At 41.1% G+C, this 18,617-nt stretch overlaps 1 protein-coding gene across 2 annotated transcripts in view; it reads left to right on the top strand.

The window, feature by feature from the left end:
* Positions 1 to 18,617, top strand: part of limk1a (LIM domain kinase 1a) — a 60,309-nt gene continuing 41,692 nt past the window's right edge. The window contains exons 1-2 of one of the 2 annotated variants that reach the window (XM_015951597.3): positions 1 to 282; positions 4,780 to 4,879. In XM_015951597.3, coding sequence (XP_015807083.1) covers positions 225 to 282; positions 4,780 to 4,879 — 158 coding nt within the window. In that variant the 5' untranslated portion in view covers positions 1 to 224. Of the gene's footprint in view, positions 283 to 4,779; positions 4,880 to 16,217; positions 16,474 to 18,617 lie in introns of those variants that run through there. The other variant, XM_015951598.3, reaches the window with a different exon arrangement.

Here is an 18,617-nt window from a genome sequence, read left to right as displayed (position 1 = left end):
CGTGTTCGCGGTTGGCTAGCCCGTTTCTTCCTGTCCCCGGATCAGACTCGTCATTGGTCGACGGCTCTGTTGACTGGAGCGCCTCAGAAACGTGCAGTCTTCAGCGGGCAGGAAGGAGCAGCGTGGTCCTTCCACAGGGAGCGACCGACTGAGGCTCTGTCAGCGGGTTTTCTGTCCACCAGAGGCGGTTGGCTCTCCCCCGGAGCTCGGTGTGGTGAGACTGAATGAGGTTGATGCTGCTTTGCTGCACCTGGAAGGACGAACGCATGGGAGATGAGGAAGGTGAGGAGCTGTGGGTTGTTTTCAGGAGACGCATCAGCCAAACGCAGGACTAATCAGTGCGTTCTTTTGCTCAGAAAGTGGTTTTTTGTGTGTGTGTTTGTTTTGTTTTTTGAGGTTAACGGAACTGATGTAGCGCTGTTGTAGTGGTGTATCCGCAGGAAGCTCCAGGCTGGAGGGTGCAGCCACTGGAGCCATGTTTTCACCCTGTTTGGCTTGCAGCCATCACACTTTCTTCATCCTCATTCCTCACTTTTTCATCTGCAGCCTCAACACACACACACACACACACACACACACACACACACACACACACACACACACACACACACACACACACACACACACACACACACACACTTGATCCCTATCCCTGAAAATCGTGTTGTCTTTTAAAGTTTTTATCTGGACTTAAATTGCTGTTCCCTTAGAGATCTGCTGAGGAACAACACATTAAATGTCTTTAATATGTACAGTACTGTGGGGAACTTGTAAATTGTATTGTTTTCAATGGAAAATAATGAAATTAGCCTGATATCAAATGAGCAGGACATGCAAACATTATTAGAGTAGAATAGAATAGAATTTTTTTCCACCAATAAAAAATGTAATTGTTGCACAGCTCTTATAGCAACAGGAATATAGTTGAAGACACAAAATACAAAACAAAATATTACAGTTATAAGTTAAGATTTTAGAGGAAATGGTGAACTGTTTTCATTTAAAAATGCAGCTGGTAGACACCATGCCCCCTATATAAGGTGTAACAGAATATATTAGCTGCTGATTGTATTTACACACTTTTACAACATTTTCCTCCTCAAACGATTATCTTTCAAAGCTTGAATGATGCTGAAAACACTCATTATTATTAATAGAATAGACTTTATTGATCCCACAGTGAGGAAATTCACTTGTTACAGCAGCACCAACACTTAACAGAATAATGTGAAGAAAAATGATACCAAAAGTACATGTATATACAGATATGCAGTAAGCTAGTATTGTAACCTTCGACCATTAAAAACCAAGAATTAAAAATGAAAAATTTGGGTTCCAGAACTATGCAGCATACTGTAAGGGACACTATGCAAATCTGGTATTGTACAAGTATTGAACACATGCTGAATAAAGCATTGTTATTGTGTAACAGGTAGAGACCGACCGATATATCGGGCCGATATGTTCAACTGTTTCTATATCGGCCGAAATTATTTTTAAAAGCCGATTAAATTTTTTTTTCTTTTTTAAAACAGGCACCTGTGTGGCCAACTCCTGCCACTACTAGACTGAAGAAAGGTCCCCATAACCCCATTTCTTAAATGTTTTGAGTTTGTTTTATTTTTGAAGTTCAATAAATATTGAGAAATTTGTTGACTTATTTAATTTATATTGCACATAGTGAGTGTTCAGTTGTCTTTCACAATCAATGTGCTGATAAAATGTATATATATCAAATTCAAATTCAAAAATACTTTATTAATCCCAGAGGGAAACTCAGTTGTTTTAGTACACACAATTCTAAGATCAGACATACATACATAGACACATGACAAGAATTGGTGACTGTGGTCATTCGCAACGTGAGTCGCGCTACCGTTATAGATCAAGAGGGTTTACATGAGGATAAAGTCGGGGGGAGGGAAAAAAGGCACTTCAGAGTTACCCCCGACAGAGAGGATAGCTTTGCTATGCAAAGAAACACCTCAGACAGACATGTACACAGACTTCAGATGATACACAACATAGGGGGGGGGGTTTCACTTCAGCCTCACAGGCTTCAAGGGCACCAGATTCAGATAACAGGAATTATTTTGAGTACAGACAGAGATAATTTCGTCTCTGCCTTTAAGTTATGTTGGTCTTCAACCCATCCAGGTCCAATAATGGCGTTATTAATCTATTCTGATCTGTGCTGAGCCGTCAACTCGCTCCTTGATCAAATCCACCTTCTGTGCCAGAGCCTGAATCTCAGCCAAAGTTCCAAGCTACGACTCATCTCGACAATTATATGAGTTTGTGAGTTTACAGCGCAATACATTCCATCCCTGAGCTCCGGGATTGAGCTAATATCCCTCGAAAGCTCTTTAATGTTCCGGTAAGCCAGGTAACCGCTCAGGCCAAACGGCAAGAATCCTGACACCAAAACGACGAATATCCAAACATCTTCAGAGTCCTCTACAGACAGTTGAGAGAGGCAGATCAAGTTCCACTGTTTCCAGGAGTCCATGATATACCCAGCTGGCTCTGTCCCAGAGGGGCATCCGGGAGCCCCTTGTCCCGTTCTCATCGTTGAAAAGATTTTGTCAATCGCGTTGAGAGACCAACTGACCAGATCCATGTTTAATAATTTCCAGTTTCCCATCGGCCTAATAATCAGATGCAGATATTGGCCATTGGCAAAAAAAAATTTTTTTTTAATCGGTATCGGCATTGGCCTTAAAAATACCCCATATCTGTCGGCCTCTGGTAACAGGATAACGCCAGTACAGCTTAGACTGAGTTATACACTCTTACTGCAGAGGGGATGAATGACCTACGGTAGCGTTCTGTTTTACATCTGATGTCTCAGTCTGCCTCTGAGGGAGCTGTCCATGGTCTCCACAGTGAAATACAGGGTGGGAGGTTTTTGTTTTTAAGATGGAGGTCATGTTTCCCTACATCCTCCTTCCACACGTCTCTTCAGCTGTATCCAGTGGGTAACCCAGAACCGAGCTAGCTTTGTTAGCTAACTTGTTTGTTAACTCACTTGTTCAGTTTCTTCCTGTCTTGGTCAGAGCTGCCTGCACCCCAACAGACCATTATTATTATTATCGCTTTATTGTGCTCAGATACTCTCTTCTTGGACTAATCTCGATCTCTGACTAAGTTCAGTTTGTTGAAAATATCCAAGTGATCCAGATTTTGGAGCAGTAGTGTAGAGCTGTTAGCTTTTTCAAAGTCCAAACAAAATAACATCTCATAATTTTGTTAAATATCAGCTCAACTCCATAGATAAACTATTGTAGTAAAATAGGACACCTATGTTTTGGAGACATTCCAGTTTAATGATTCTAACCTCTGTGTATATTTGCATTTGTCCATATTGTCCTTGTCTGAATATCCTGTAAAAATTAGGCTCACAAAAAAGAACAAAGGAGGTTTTATTCCATGTTGGACTTTGAAATACAACGGCTGGAATTCACTGGAGTGAAGAGCTTCTAGTATCTGTGAGAATTGAGCAAACAGGGGGGCGGGGCACATGCTGCTCAGTCATCTGTACAGTCAGTGGAGGAATGCAGGTGTGTCTCTGTCTTTTACATCAGCTCTGATGTCACCGAGAAAGGAGAAACACTCAGAGCAGAATAAACCTGTCAAAACTGTCTGGCATTAATAATCAGAGGTTCTGCTGCAGTTATGGACGTGTAACCTGATCTGGAATCAGTTTGTTTTTAGCTGATTTGCATATGAAAAATATCAGGTGTGAGCTCAAAATAACCTGCACATCTGGGCTGGTTTTGTGTTAGCAGCTTAACCCTCTCAGGCTCGAAATCAATTTTAATAAAAGGACGAACAACTAAGTCCTTCAGGGGTACTTCTGAGTTATAAAATGCTCGTGAAATATGTATGTGGAGTAACCAGGTAGGTAGGTTTTAACGTAGCAAATCTGCAACGCCTGCCTCCAGAGTGTTAACACTGGAAGGTTTTTGAATCCGAGTCCTTTAATAACCTGCAAAGTGTAGAGTTCAGACAAAACAAAACTGAGGAAGAATGTCTTTGCATATTAAAACCAGATAGTTATTTTTGTGATGCCTTTAAGTTTGTTTGTATTTGCTGTTGCTTTGCATCTCCTCAGGATGTGCATGTGAAGTGTTTTCAGGCAAACGAGCCTCGGGAACAAAAGCATCTTCTGTGATCAGTTTGATGTCTCCTCAAGCCATGCAGCTGCTGCCAAATAGTCCTCTGCAGTAAAAGTCGCTGCTGCCTCCTTTTTGATGCATCGCAAAGTAGCTCATCCCAACTCGGCCAAACTGTTTTTTCCTGAAACATTTTTCTCGTTAGAGAGCTGGAATCTGCTGAGATCTGCAGCTGTTATCAGTGAAGTTTAGTTAATGCTTGTGCTGATTCATGGTGAGTAAAGAGGGGGAAAAACACATAAAACATGAACAGTTTTTTCTGCTTGATGCTGCTGAAAACTGCAGATGTCGCCACACCAGTGTTCCATAAATGTTCTGACTTTGACACAAATTGCGGCAAAAAATACAAACAAATAATAAAGGGAGTTCAGAAAGCCATTAAATATGCCAATTCATGCTTTGCAGCTGAGTCAGTAATGATGGAGGTGGTGGCAGTGGCTGAGTATTAGGAGTTTGATTTCCTTTTTAGTTTAATTATAAACCAGCAGCAGCTGGGATTTGCATAAAAAGTGAGATAACACTCTAATGCAAACATGAACACAAACACAGTATTGTGACTGAAAAGGTTTCCATGCTTCACCCTGTGTCTCGCGTGTCGTTGCAGCTGGGGAGAGTTTGCCCGAGTGTGCGGGATGCAAAGGGAGGATCTATGATGAGCAGTACCTCCAGGCTCTGAACGCCGACTGGCATACCCTCTGCTTCAGGTACCATTTTGCACAAACTGAACTCAGACCAGCCACTACAGAAACCCACTGACTCAGTGACCTTGTGCAAGTTTAGACCTGCAGCATGTCTGCCCGCTTAGTGGGCACGGATAAAAACATCTCTTTTGCACGTCTGACTTAAATGTTCACTTTGTCTCCTCTGTGAGGTGTTTTTAATATTCATGTGCTGTTGTGGAAACCTTTCAGAACATCTGAGCCTCTCATCTGAAACGATTCTGACAGCGAACCAGGTGAATGATAAACAGGAGGCTTTAAAAGAAAATGACATTTAAAGGGTTTTCATTTATTATTTAAGGTATGGTGAATGAGTGAATTAGTCCAAAACTCCAAAATAATAATTAATTATAATCAGTAAGGCATTGGGTTAATTTATTAGTTTGATTGTTTGTTTATCTGTTTGTTGTAGGTGGGGTGGGGGGTGGGGGGTCACATTAAAAGAACTTGCATCATTTTCAAGATGCCAAACGTCTTTATTTTCCCAGAGGGAAAATTTAGATTATTGCAAGTAAACATGAGTTTTCGGGCATTAATTGGTAAAAAATACCAAAAGTTTCTTATTTTCAGCCCCTTTAAATAAAAAAAACCAAGTCAATACACCTTTACAACATGAATTTAGGGCCTATAAGAAGATAATTTTAAAGAAAATGACAATATTAAAGTAAAAAGTTTGACAAAAATGTGGAAGTCAACCCTGTTGTTCTCCTAAAACCAATTACTTCCTTTTGTCCTTCACAATAAGAGTCCTAAACATTAAATACACTTTTTCTTTGATGTATAAATAAAACATTATTCCCTCATTCCTTCATCCTCTTGGCCCCTCACCTCTAGTTTGACTTTATTTTATCAAACATCTCCTCTGTAGCTATACTTTTTAAAAAGTGGCAGTTTTTCTTCTTCTTGCCAACAGTCCAAACCTGCTGGTTCACCTGATCTCCAAAGTGAAAACAGTATCTGTTTTGTTTATAATTTGTCTTATTTGACTAATAAAAGCAGCACAGTGTGATGGTGATTATGTTAAAAATGGGTTTTGACCTGTGCGTTACTAACAGCAAAACCACTCAGATGTCACTTTTATACCATCGTTGTTTCATTTTAGCTGCAACAAAAATATTATTTTTTAATCATTTGCGGTTTTAAATGATCAAAAACGGATCATTCATGTGACATCTAGAAATCATACGATGAACAATAATTCTTCAGGCTTGAATACGCTGGAATCACCTCTGATCTGGACCTGTTATCTCTGAGGCGTCCTCAGTTAGTAGAAAAGTTGCGTTACCAGTTCCTGTGATGAGTCGCATTGATGACCTGCAGATATTTCACCATCAGTTGTAACCCCTGTTTATGAAGTTGACGTCAACTCGCAGACAGAAACACACACACACACACGTTGTCTAAACAAGTCCTGATTGCTTCACTGTCCGCTTTAGTAAGTAAGTAAAGTTTATTTATATAGCGCCTTTCACAGATATAAATCACAAAGCGCTGTACAACATGAGTAAAATCAGGGCAAATACCTCAAACCAATAAAAACATCATAAAAACAATAGCAGTGACAACAATAGTAACCAAAATCAGGAGTAAAAACAAAGTCAAGGTGTGAACAAGAACAAAGCCATCTTTTAGAATATTTAGCGGGGGAAAGCCTGGATGAAAAGGTGAGTTTTAAGATGTTTTTTGAAGACCTCTACAGATTTCAAGAGACGGAAATTTGAAGGCAGACTGTTCCAAAGTCTGGGGGCAATAGACTGAAAGGCCCTGTCCCCTTTGGTTTTTAGTCTGGTTCGAGGAACAGCCAGGAGGTTTTCAGATGTGGATCTAAGGTTCCGAGAGGTGTTGTGTGGGGATAAAAGCTCAGATAAATAGCTTGGAGCCTGGTTGTTAAGAGCTCTATAGGTCAGGACTAAAACTTTAAACTGTATTCTAAATTCTACCGGGAGCCAGTGGAGGGACTGTAAAACGAGTGATGTGAGCTCGTCTGCTGGATTTGGTTAGGAGTCTGGCTGCTGCATTTTGGATGGCTTGAAGGCGTGAGAGGGAGGTTTTGCTGAGACCAGTAAAAAGAGCGTTACAGTAGTCTAAGCGTGATGACACAAAGACATGGATGATTTTTTTCCAGATCTGCAGTAGAAACCAGTTTACTGACTTTTGAAATGTTTCTCAGTTGCAAGAAACAAGAGCGGGAGATGGTTTTGATGTGTGAGTCTAAACTTAAAACCGGATCAAAAATAACTCCCAGGTTTCTAATGTTGGCCTTGGCTGATGGGCAACTAACTAACTGAAACATTTATAGAAGAATGGCCACTGTTTTGCTGAAAGTGCACAAAGGCCACAATCCTGAATTTTCTCTTGGTTATGAAATGATTAGCCATTATATATTAATGGAAATGGAAAAACTGTTGTCTTCTTGTCGTGTTTGTCTTTGTTTTGCTCATAATCATTAATACTAAATGCAGAAAACAAACAGTAGACAAAGCACAGGTGTGTTAACTAGGGCTGCATTCCATTCCTGATGCTGGTTGTTTGGTAAAAGCTGCTAATGAGCTGCTTCTGTCTAAATAAGCAATATTCTGCAAGCCTGGACTTTATATAAATATGATTCATTAAATGTTTTGGTTTATGAGCTGCGGTTTTTTTACGCCCTTCACCACTTTCGAAACATTCATATGAGCGGCATATGAATATGTGGCATATGGATTCCAATCTTGACACAGAGGAAACTTTAAATGTTTATAATTATGCTTATGATGGACCAAAACCATAAAGTTATGAGTTTGCTGCACACCCCAGAGAGCAGAGACAAACTGGAGGGAGAAACGATCGGCCAAAGCAGAGAGATTGAGAAGCAGCTGGGGAGCGGCTTGTGAGTTAACGATGTTAGCTTGAACTCTTGTGCTAACATCACAATATTGTGCAGATTACTATCATGTACCAGACAATTCAAATAGTATTGGTCAGTTAATAATATTAATACTAACAAGTGTCTGTCAGCTGTCTCAAACTCGTTAATATCCGTTCACGTAACGTAACTCTTAGAGAGAGGGAGAGAGACACCTGTGATCCAGGTCTGGAGCTCATGCAGGCTTCTGTGAGCTGGATCCGACCCAGACACCAGCGAGCCAGTCGAGCTGGTATTTTTAAAAGCTGTGCACAATCCTCTCCTGGAGGTCCGCGGCGGTTCTGATCTGGTTCCCACCTAGAAACCAGCTCGTCTGGCCCACTGAGCTTAGAGAGAGACGCTTATACGAGCTTCTGTGACCTGGATCCAACCCAGAAACCAGCTTGACTGGCTCGCTGAGCCACGCATCTCTTCTGGTGGTCGGTTCTGACCTGGTTCTGACAGTGATCTGAGTTCCAGAAATCCACATTTAATGGGGCATTATTGAAGTTTGACAGCCAAAACATGTATAGAAATAATAAATTTCTTCTTAATACATTCTCCTGCAATGCCCTGGTCCTGTAGAATGAGCCCTGGCATTTTTACTGTGATTGCCTATTTTTCTTAGCCTAGTGAACTAGACCAAATTCTTGCTTTGCAAAGTTTGGTCTAGGCACGCTCCATTGGAACCTCCATAGCTCCTACCAGGACTCTGGCTAGCCAATCACAGCTCTCTAGAGGGGTTTCAAACACATAAAGAGCTGTGATTGGTCCATAATGGTGGGCCAGTCATAGTGCTCTATCTGTTTAGTGAACAAATCACAGAGCTTAATCCGCTATGTGGGCCAATCAGGGCACTCTATTGAGGGCTGAGAATGAGCCTTGGTTGGCCCGGAAAAATACCAGGCTACCCAGATATGTAAACAACCTACGCTACCCGGCCCGGGCCAACCCGGTACAGATGGGAATGGCCCAAATATATGCCTGGTGGGTGGGATGATGCAACAGAGTGAAACAAGAGTATGTCACATTCTTTGTCCAGTGGAATGCGGAGATCATTTGAAAGACAACGGTAGAACCCGCCCCACAACTGAGAGCCGTCAATCGAGGGTTGCCAGACTAAATAATACATTTATTCTGGCTTGCCAGGCTATATTTTTCTGTAAAATCACAGAAAAAGAAAGCTGCTCGGGTTGAGCAGGCTGCTTCATGCGCGTTCACGCTCAGGCATAGCCCTCCGAACCGTTCTTTGAACGTTATTTCAGCTGTCCTTAAGGATATAAATGTTACAGATACGAAGGACGTCACTGGCGCTTTAGCTCGCCTAGTAAGACATCAGACATTCGAGCTGAAAACCCGGGTTCGATTCTGGGTTTGAACATAGTTTATTTAGAGTTTCTTTTTTACATTAATGGTATATTTTTTTTACAGTAAGATGCCCAAATTTTTATTTGAGACTCGCCAAACAGCATTGAATTAACAGATAAAAAAGATGTGGGTTCAACTTTCATTTTGGAACAATTTTTCAAGCAAGGCAAGGGAATGATCTGAGCATGCAGGAGGACTGACCCATCTTAAACCTTTGTTGGCTGTGCTGAAGAGAAAGGTACAGAACCAAATAATTTAATTAATTAGCTGCGCGTTCTCCTGTCCTCTGTCCTCCGGGCCACACACACACACACACACACACACACACACACACACACACACACGCACACACACACGCACACGCACACACACACACACACACACACACACACACACACACACACACGGGACTGTCTCAGCTGATATTTTCGTTAAGGAGTGTGCATGTACAGCATGCGCACCTCGTGCACGAGCCTACAACTGAAGCTGCCGTTACGCTTTTGGCCCGAGGGGGCAATCGCCAGCATAAAAATTCAAAACTCCGCAAAGTCCCTTTAATTTTTTAAACCCCACCACTGGTCTCCGGAGCCCAGTGCGACCTCCAAGTCCCGGTACCGACTGATGTGGGCTACAGAAGTCTGTCTTTTCGGCTGTATAAAACACCCTCAGGCACGGAGATAGAGGAGTTTCTCTTATCTGGAAACCTGCGGACTTGATGTCCAGACAGGCTAGAGTTGGTACAACTTTCACAAACTATTGTTTATCAAAGTAAACATAATCCAAAATTAGAAAACACACACACTGACTCGATAACATGACCTCTCTACCCTAAAACTACCTGTCACGAACGTGTCGGTGAGTGGAGCGGAGGTGCGGATCCGAATGCTGGGGAAGCAGGCAGTTAAAACGACCAGGGGCCTCATTTATCAAGCTTGCTTACGCACAAAACAGGGTCGGAAAACTGCGTAAGCAACTTTCCTTGCAAACTTTGGGATTTTTGAAAGAAAACTTAGCGGAAAAATGTGCGCAACTTTAAGTTGACTAAGGACCTTGCTTTTGCACATTTTGGACATGGAGAGCACCTGCAGTGCTGCTGCTGAGAAGGGTAAAATTATGAAATTCTGCAGCATTATCACTTGTACTGCTTTGTGCTCACACAGAACAAGACCCCCCACACGCATTTACACACACACACACACACACACACACACACACACACACACACACACACACACACACAGCCTGAAGCGCATAATACGGAATGCAGAATATCAGCAGGGGGACAGATTGAGACCAAATGTCATGCGTCTGTGACTGTGTGTGTCCTGTTGCTGTGACCCAATTGATGATGCGCCCTGGCTACTTGGACAAGGGAGATCTTGGTTTGGGTGACTGGTTAGCGTGCGTGACTTTCACCTGGGAGTCTGGGAATCAAATCCCGATTGGACCAAATGTTTTTAATATCCGCCACAGATCTCTCTGAAGAATTCACAACATTGACGGCTTCAGCAACGCTGTGCCACTCCGTGGATTTTCTCTTATTTGTTTTGCAAAAGCACTTCCTTTCATTTCTCCACCTCACCCACAAGTACCTCAACTTCTGCTTCTGTGAAATAGCGCTTCCTTGATCTACCTTGATCTACGGTCGCCATGTCATTGGCAGAGCGCTGAAACAGCCGGCTTATGTATATGCATGAGAGCCACAAGGCACTGTGCAATGACTATTCATTGCAGTAAGTGGGCATGGTGAGGGGGGATGTGACTAAAATGCAGCTGAGAAACATTCTCGTTAGTCTCTGATTTATGAAGCGGAGATTGCGTGCAGCTGTGCGTACTCCATGTTTGATAGATCACAAACGTACGTGGCATAAGTACATTTTATTTGCTGAGCTTAAGTACGGTTTTAGTAAGGATTCTACGCAATGTTTGATAAATGAGACCCCAGAACATTCGAAAGGTTTTAATGAGACACGCAGGACAATGAAACATTGAACCGACAGGACAAAAAGGACTGACAGGGTTTAAATACATGAGGGCTGGGAGCTTGGAAAACGAGAGGCAGGTGGGAGTAATCAGGAGACACAGGACTGAACAGAGTGGGGAGACAGGTCAGGGTGTGACACTACCCACTCTCCACACTGAGCTGAGGCAGCCTAGCTTATAACTCCCTTTAGTTTGGAGCCGTTTTAGAAGCTCTGCTGGGAAAGGCCACTTTTTACCAGAAAAACTCTGCTGTTATGTATTTTAAAACGAAATATCCATAATAAGCTTTTCAAATAGTATTTTTGGACAGCATTTGATGTGAATTAGAAAAAAACATTTTACCTGCTATTTGCTCTTTAAATCTACCAAAGACATGTTAAAGTTATTAAAAAGTATTGACTGAGGCATAAAGTAAAACCAATGTTTACTTAGTTTAGCAGCTAGGATCAGCTCCACCTGTTGGTAATTATGTTTAAATTCCGGCTTTATGTGCTAAGAGGTTTATTTAACTTTTATGCTGAGTTTATGATCAGCTAGTCGAATGTTTTTGTTACGTTTTTGTTTTTTAATAAATAAATAGACGTCTAGATTCAGGATCCCAGAAGAAAGCTGGACTTGACCAACTTTTCTCAGAATTTTCTGCTTGAGGAGGAACAACCACTCTGTAACTTTAATTATAAAATAATCAAGGTCAAAGTGAAATTACGAAATGTAAGTCAGTTGTAAGAGATTGTTAGTCTGACCTGGAGCAGAATAAATCTCCATGGAAACCAATTTAGCTGTTTTTGTGGAAAACGAACCAAAAAATGTTTCCTCTCTAGATTTAGTGAAACAGGGTAGCCTGCAGTTGCATGTTTCAGACGGGGAGGGCAGCATTTTAGATTGAGCCTCAGATGATCATTAGATGCAAAAACACTCAATATGCAGTTAATTTTATTCATACAAGACCTGCAATCAAGGACTAGTGTGTAATATCTAAAGACATGTCTTACAAATGTTATTTTTTTAAATCCTGAGTCAAGTAAAACTCAGGTGTTGCAGAAGTCGTGGTTCTAATTTTACTTTAGATCGTCCCTTTTGGGGACATTATTGCCAGCTGCCACTAGATGTTACAGAAGAGCCACGTTTAACTTTTTATTGATATTTCTCCACTTGCAGCTCTTTACACCCTGCTTGTAAATGCATGAACACCTCTCATCCGTCTGAGCTGGTTTCTGTGAGGAAAATGCACCACCTCGTGTGTCATTAATGATTTCCTCCAACCGGATGTGTAAAAGGGTAATCTGAGGAGGGCATCAGATCCAGGTCCAAGAGGCGTTCTGGATCTGTGTATGTCGCACATCAGAATGAGAATCTTAGTTTTTTTGCATTCTAGTAAAGTCTTCCTATAGTGTTTCATTTGCATGCTGTGCTCTTGAAATTGAATCCATTTGTTTGCAACCATCATTGTGTGGATGTTTCCAGTTTAGAGCCAGCTCCATCACTCTTTCATGGTGTCAGATATCAGCCTGCAGCTTTCGGCCTCTGTGCAACACGCTGGCACACCCAACACGGCACACATCAGAGATGTCCAGGAGAAATGAGCTGTGAGACAGCTGGATTTAAAGTTTTCTAATCAGACGTGTTGAAAACTGGGCTGACATGGACTGTAGTTCTGCAGAAGTTCATGCTTCCAGAGAAAAGGAAGTGAGATGAGAAATGCAAAAGGAAAGTGCTCAGATTAGTCCCGAGTGGAGAAAAAAATATCCCCGTTCCTCTAAAATTAGGATTGCATGCATCAGGCTTTGTGGGAAAACTCAACCAAAATGTGTTCTCTTATGTTTTATTGGTTTCTGTTCAGCTGTCACAGGAGGAGGGTGTGATTCAGACAAGTGGATAAAGATCTGAGCCGTGAACTGGAAATAATCCAATAAATGTAGAGTTTGGATGCAAATTGAAAACCAAACTTTAAAATGAAGATACACCTCTCGTAATCAGTAGTTAGTGGAGTTCCACTTCGTTTAGAACACAAATCCTCCGAGTTTACACTGACTTTTAGTGAGAGAGCTTAACCTCAGCCGCAAGAGTGGGCACAGCTCTCACCATCTTCAGAGACTCGACTTTACCAGCTGAAATGACTCGTGGAGACTCTAAAACTGCAGAAACATCAGTGGACAAGTATAAAAACTCCTAAAATTATTAGATTTTTTAAAACTTCTACATGTGAAGAAATAACGTTTCATACTTGTTTTAGCAGTTTAAAATCTATTCTACTTTAATTTGAACAACAAAGGCTCTAATGTGGCTTTCAGGAGCACACTTGTTCATTCAGAAGGTGTGAATCCTCATTTTGAAAACAAGAACTTTTAAAAATGACGAGTTATTTTTTTGTTTTTTTTTTTAGTTGCATTGTTAATAAAAAGAAAATGCTTGAGAACCATGCATCGAAACCTAAACAGGAAATGTGCACTTGTGTGTTAAAACTCTGGCAGTGCTGAAGTCTCTCTGCAGCATCCTGCAGCTACGTTCTGCTCCCCAAAATAAATTCAGTCTGAACCATCGCTGCTGCCCTGACAGTCACCCCTGCTGCTTATTTAACAACATATTTTACATCCAGTGTGTGCACTAGGTGCAGACTGTGTGCAAAAAGCTTTAAAAACAAATGTGAATTAGAAATGTCACCCTAACCATTTACTGAAGGACAAACTAACAGAAGACCTGGAAATCAGCTGTCCTGTCCAGCAGGATGCCGCCCTGTTCTTCTGACTCACATCTGCAGGACTTGTTTGGTTCTGCAGACATAAACTAGTAAAAGCAGGCAGATGTTATCATTTATACATCTTTTTGATGCAGCAAAGTTCATTTTGTGACAGACATCATAGTAGCTGCAGTGACTCAGCAACTGCAGAGGAACTCTGCTCAGCAACAGCTGCAGGAAATGACAAGACAAATGTTTACTAAATTGAAATAATACATATTCTTGCATTAAGCCAAAGCCTAAACTTCTGATCTATTGATGCTTGGTAAAATTACAAAATACAGATACAATCCAGAACAAAATTGCAAAGTCATCCTGACTACATAACGACTTTCTACTCCTGCAGCATGTAGAGCTTTCCCTCAGCAGATCAGAAAGCGTTCTTTAGATTTTTAATATTCAGACTGTTAATCAGAAGCAGCCAATTTGAAATACTAAAACAAAACTATTGCAGACATCTTTCAGCTGTTCAGTGATGTATCTGGGGAGCTGGAAGCACATCGGATCAACAGCTGAAGAGAAAGTTAAACCATGGCATGTTCAGTTAAACCTCATTTGTTGAGAATTGTAAATGTTTTTTCAACTGGTTCCAACACTTTTTATACAAGGATATCTAGTTTTATAAATGACAGGTTTAAGGGTGCTGTTTTATCTCTTTATGTCATTAATAATATTATTAGTTTGGGGGGGCAAAATTACCTAAATAAGGTCCTGAGCGAAAGTATAGGTGTGTGTGTGTGTGTGTGTGTGTGTGTGTGTGTGTGTGTGTGTGTGTGTGTGTGTGTGTGTGTGTGTGTGTGTGTGTGTGTGTGTGTGTGTGTGAGAGAGTGAGAAAACGCTGGTTTATCTTTGGAGACTGTTGCCATGGTGACCTGTATTGGAGATGTCCATGTGGAATACCACCTCCATCTTTTCCTGACTTTCTCCTCCTGTCTTCTGTTTAGTTTTCCATCAGCGGTGTTGAACAAAGCTCTCTGACCCCTAAAAAAAGTAGTATAACATGGATGTAGAAAACCTCAAAACTACAAGTTACTATAATCATTTTGCAAGGGAAAAGTACAAAAAAATGGCACAATTTGTTGAGTTTGTAGATTTGTTTCTTTTTACCGTAATTTTTTTCTTTTTATTTCTTAACTAAATTTTCTTAAAGGGGCATTATGGAAGTTTGACAGCCAAAACATGTATAGAAATAATACATTCTCCTGCAATGCCCTGGTCCTGTAGAGTGAGCCCTGGCATTTTTATTGTGATTGCCTGTTTTTCTGTAAAATCACAGAAAAAGAAAGCTGCTCGGGTCGAGCAGGCTGCTTCATGCACGTTCACGCTCAGGCATAGCCCTCCAAACCGTTCTTTGAACGTTGTTTCAGTTATCATTAGGAATATAAATGTTACAAATATGAAGGACGTCGTTGGCGCTTTAGCTCGCCTAGATAGACGTCGGACTTACTTGCAGAGAATCCGGGTTCGATTCTGGATGCGAACATAGTTTAGAGTTTCTTTTGCACATTAATGGTACATTTTTTACAGTAAGATGCCCACATTTTTATTTGAGACTCGCCGAACGGCATTCAATTCACAGATAAAAAAGATGTGGGTTCAACTTTAATTTTGGAACAATTTTTCAAGCAAGGGAAGGGAATGATCTGAGCATGCAGGAGGACTGACCCATCTTAAACCTTTGTCGGCTGTGCTGAAGAGAAAGGTACAGAACCAAATTATTTAATAAATTAGCTGCGCGTTCTCCTGTCCTCCGGGCCACACACACACACAAGGGACTGTCTCAGCTGTTATTTTCGTTAAGGAGTGTGCACGTACAGCATGCGCGCCTCGTGCACGAGCCTACAATTGAAGCTGCCGTTACGCTTTTGGCCTGAAGGGGGCAATCGCGAGCATAAAAATTCAAAACTCTGTAAAGTCCCTTTAAAGCTTTACTTAGGCTCAGTTTTGAAATAATCCACACTGATTATTATTTGCTAATAGTGTATCGCTCAAAGGAAAAGCTCTAAATCAGCAGATTTTAGTGCATCAGTGAGGGTTTGTGTTTCTGATGAGAATTTGAGGGATTTATCAGCTGAGAAGAGTTTGCCTTCCTTCGTCTCATCTTCTAGAAAGTGAAGCTCTTCAGTCCCATGAGAGGGCTTGTCATCTGAGAGGAGGTGGAAGCATTTAATAGGAGATGGACGACTGGAAAATCTAATTTGTTCTGCCAGAATCTTTAATCAGTCGACAGGTGCAGGAAACGGGCTGTTCAGGTTATTCCAGGCAAAGTTTTTACAAGGCTTCAAGTGAAGACAGGAGCCACAGCGCTGCGTTTAGAGCAGCTGTGGGTGAATCCTGCTGCCACGGGGTCAGGGTTTTCTCTCAAGAGGACAGGAAACAGCCAACAAAGACGTGTCCCCTCCTCCTCCCGTCCTCTCGACTCAGCTGCCCTGAGAGAGGAAGTGGATAGCGGGAGAGAGGCTGATGTCTGACAGCCAGGCCGATGGAGTTAAACGTCAGAGCTGCTGACATGAGTCTGTCTCCAGATTGTCAAAACAAGACCTTCGCTCTCAGGGACGACATGTCAGCAAAGAAGCAACGCAGAGGGAGGCGGCGGCTACACATCCTGTAAGAGATTACTTCAACGTACTCTTATGCCGGCATGAAAGAGTGAAAGTTTGCAGGTTTAAACTGCTCTGGTTTCAGGAACTTTTACTGAATTCTACTTTTTCTGTCGTAGTTTAGCTGTTTTTCAGAACTCTGGTCATCCAATTGAATTATTTAAACAACAAAACTCAGGAAAGTGGAAATGAAGTTGCTAGTGAGAGAAGCCGTGCAGAAACTATTAATGAGGGTTGTTGATGCATGTCCGTTTCCACTCTAGAGGCTCGTTCTAACGTAAAAAAGATTAAGCTTGTCCTTTTCCATCAAAGCAACACTTTGAGAGTTTTAAAGTTGACGTTAACGGTCACTTCAGATAAAATATTTACATTTGAGACTCATTTATGACTTCTAATATTATTCATTATTATATTTCCATAATACACTCATTAAAAATCTGACCAACACCTCGTGAGCCCTTAAAGTTTTAAAGTATGATAGTTTTAGTGAAACATGAGTAAGTAACGTCTTACCTGCTGCAGATGGCTTTGGAACAACCTCAGTTAGGTGAAACAGGGATTAGCTGTGACTCTAACTTTCAACAAAATGATAAAATAAAACTTATTTTATCTTTTCGTCACTAATTCTGAAGTGATGTTTAATTATCTCATTCACTGCCATTGTCGATTAAAGTCATCAATTGCATTTTAAAGTCTGCGCTTCTTGAGAGTAAACATCACGGTTCATCTTCACCCGTGTGTGTCACACGTCACATGATCATGATGCAGACAATCCATGAATTAGGAGATTGTTTTGGGACGTTGCTACGCCTAAAGTGAGGTGCAAACCGGAAAAACTTCTGCAGCTCACACTTCGACAACGGATTATGAAAGAACGGAAAATGCTAGAAACGAGTGGATTCTTCCTGTTGTAAGAAGTGAGTCTCTTTCTTTTGGTAGTTTTGATGTTTACTTGGTCATAGAGCACAATGTTCTGTGACTCTTCAAATAACCGTAAAATTGTGTAAAAACACTGGCAGTCATTGAGGTACAGAAGAGTTCATACAGATGAGGGATTATTCTGGTAACACTTTGCAATAAGGTTCCCTTTATTAACATTACTTAAGCTTTAATAAACAAGGGATCTTTATTAAAGTTCCCAACATTATTAAATATTAAGTATCCTTAAAGTTTGGAAAACAGGCCAGGGGGGTCTGCTTAGTAATGCATTACTTAATATTAACACTAATATCAAGCAGTTGTTAATACTTTATTTATTCATGCTTAATAATGCACTAAATAGTGTTAATTAAGAGACCCTTACTGTAAAGAGGTACCGTCATTCCTATAACTGTTTCAGAGGGATGTGGTGACTGAAAAGTGTTGTCTCATTTCCTGAAACACAAATGCATCATTCTACAGTGTTGGTCACTTCTTCATCTGGAGATTTATTAAAAAACAGAATTTGTTTTGACTTCCTTTTTGTTAAAACTGGATCGAACCTGCGTGTGACTCACACGGTTCAGAAGATATTATCTGTTTCATTTTAGTTTGGCTCTTTTAAAAGTGTCCCAGTCGCATGACAGGACAGTGTTTGGGTTTCACTTATTTTGTGTGTGTGTGTCATAGATTTAGTTGGCCAAACATTTGAATGGTTTCTAAAGTATTTATCTCTAAACGAATACAAATCTGGGAGCACTCACCTGTAAGGGGGGGGGGGGGGAGTCGTCTGCAGGTGTCTACATAGGACATCCTCTAGAGACCATCTGAAATGGGTGGGCGTGGCCAAATGGGCAACCATGACAGGTCAGCTGGGTTGGTCATGCTTAGGGAAAAACGGCTAATTAAGAGACCTGGTGACACTTTGAGGAAGACAATCGATAGACCATCAAAACAATGTCAAGGTAAGAATAATAATCTTCTCATGTAGCCTTTAAAATTGCTGGTGCTTCCTTTTTCCTCTTCTTAAAGCTTCCATTTGATAAAATAATTTATTATCTTTACAGTTTTAATGATGTCTTTGGGAGCTAAAACTCACAGCAGCTGCTTTACAGGAACAGAAAAGAGTTTTCCTCTGCTGATTAATCCTCTACGCTTTAACCTTTTGGCTCTCACTACCACACTTTGATGACAATTAGAAAATTTAATCCTTGCTATTCGCCCCAAGCTGAT

The sequence above is a fragment of the Nothobranchius furzeri genome, chromosome 13 (genome assembly GCF_043380555.1).
Source record: "Nothobranchius furzeri strain GRZ-AD chromosome 13, NfurGRZ-RIMD1, whole genome shotgun sequence".
Taxonomy (NCBI): domain Eukaryota; kingdom Metazoa; phylum Chordata; class Actinopteri; order Cyprinodontiformes; family Nothobranchiidae; genus Nothobranchius; species Nothobranchius furzeri.
The sequence above is the reverse complement of the archived record's forward strand: the minus strand, read 5'-3'. Positions and strand labels throughout refer to the sequence as shown.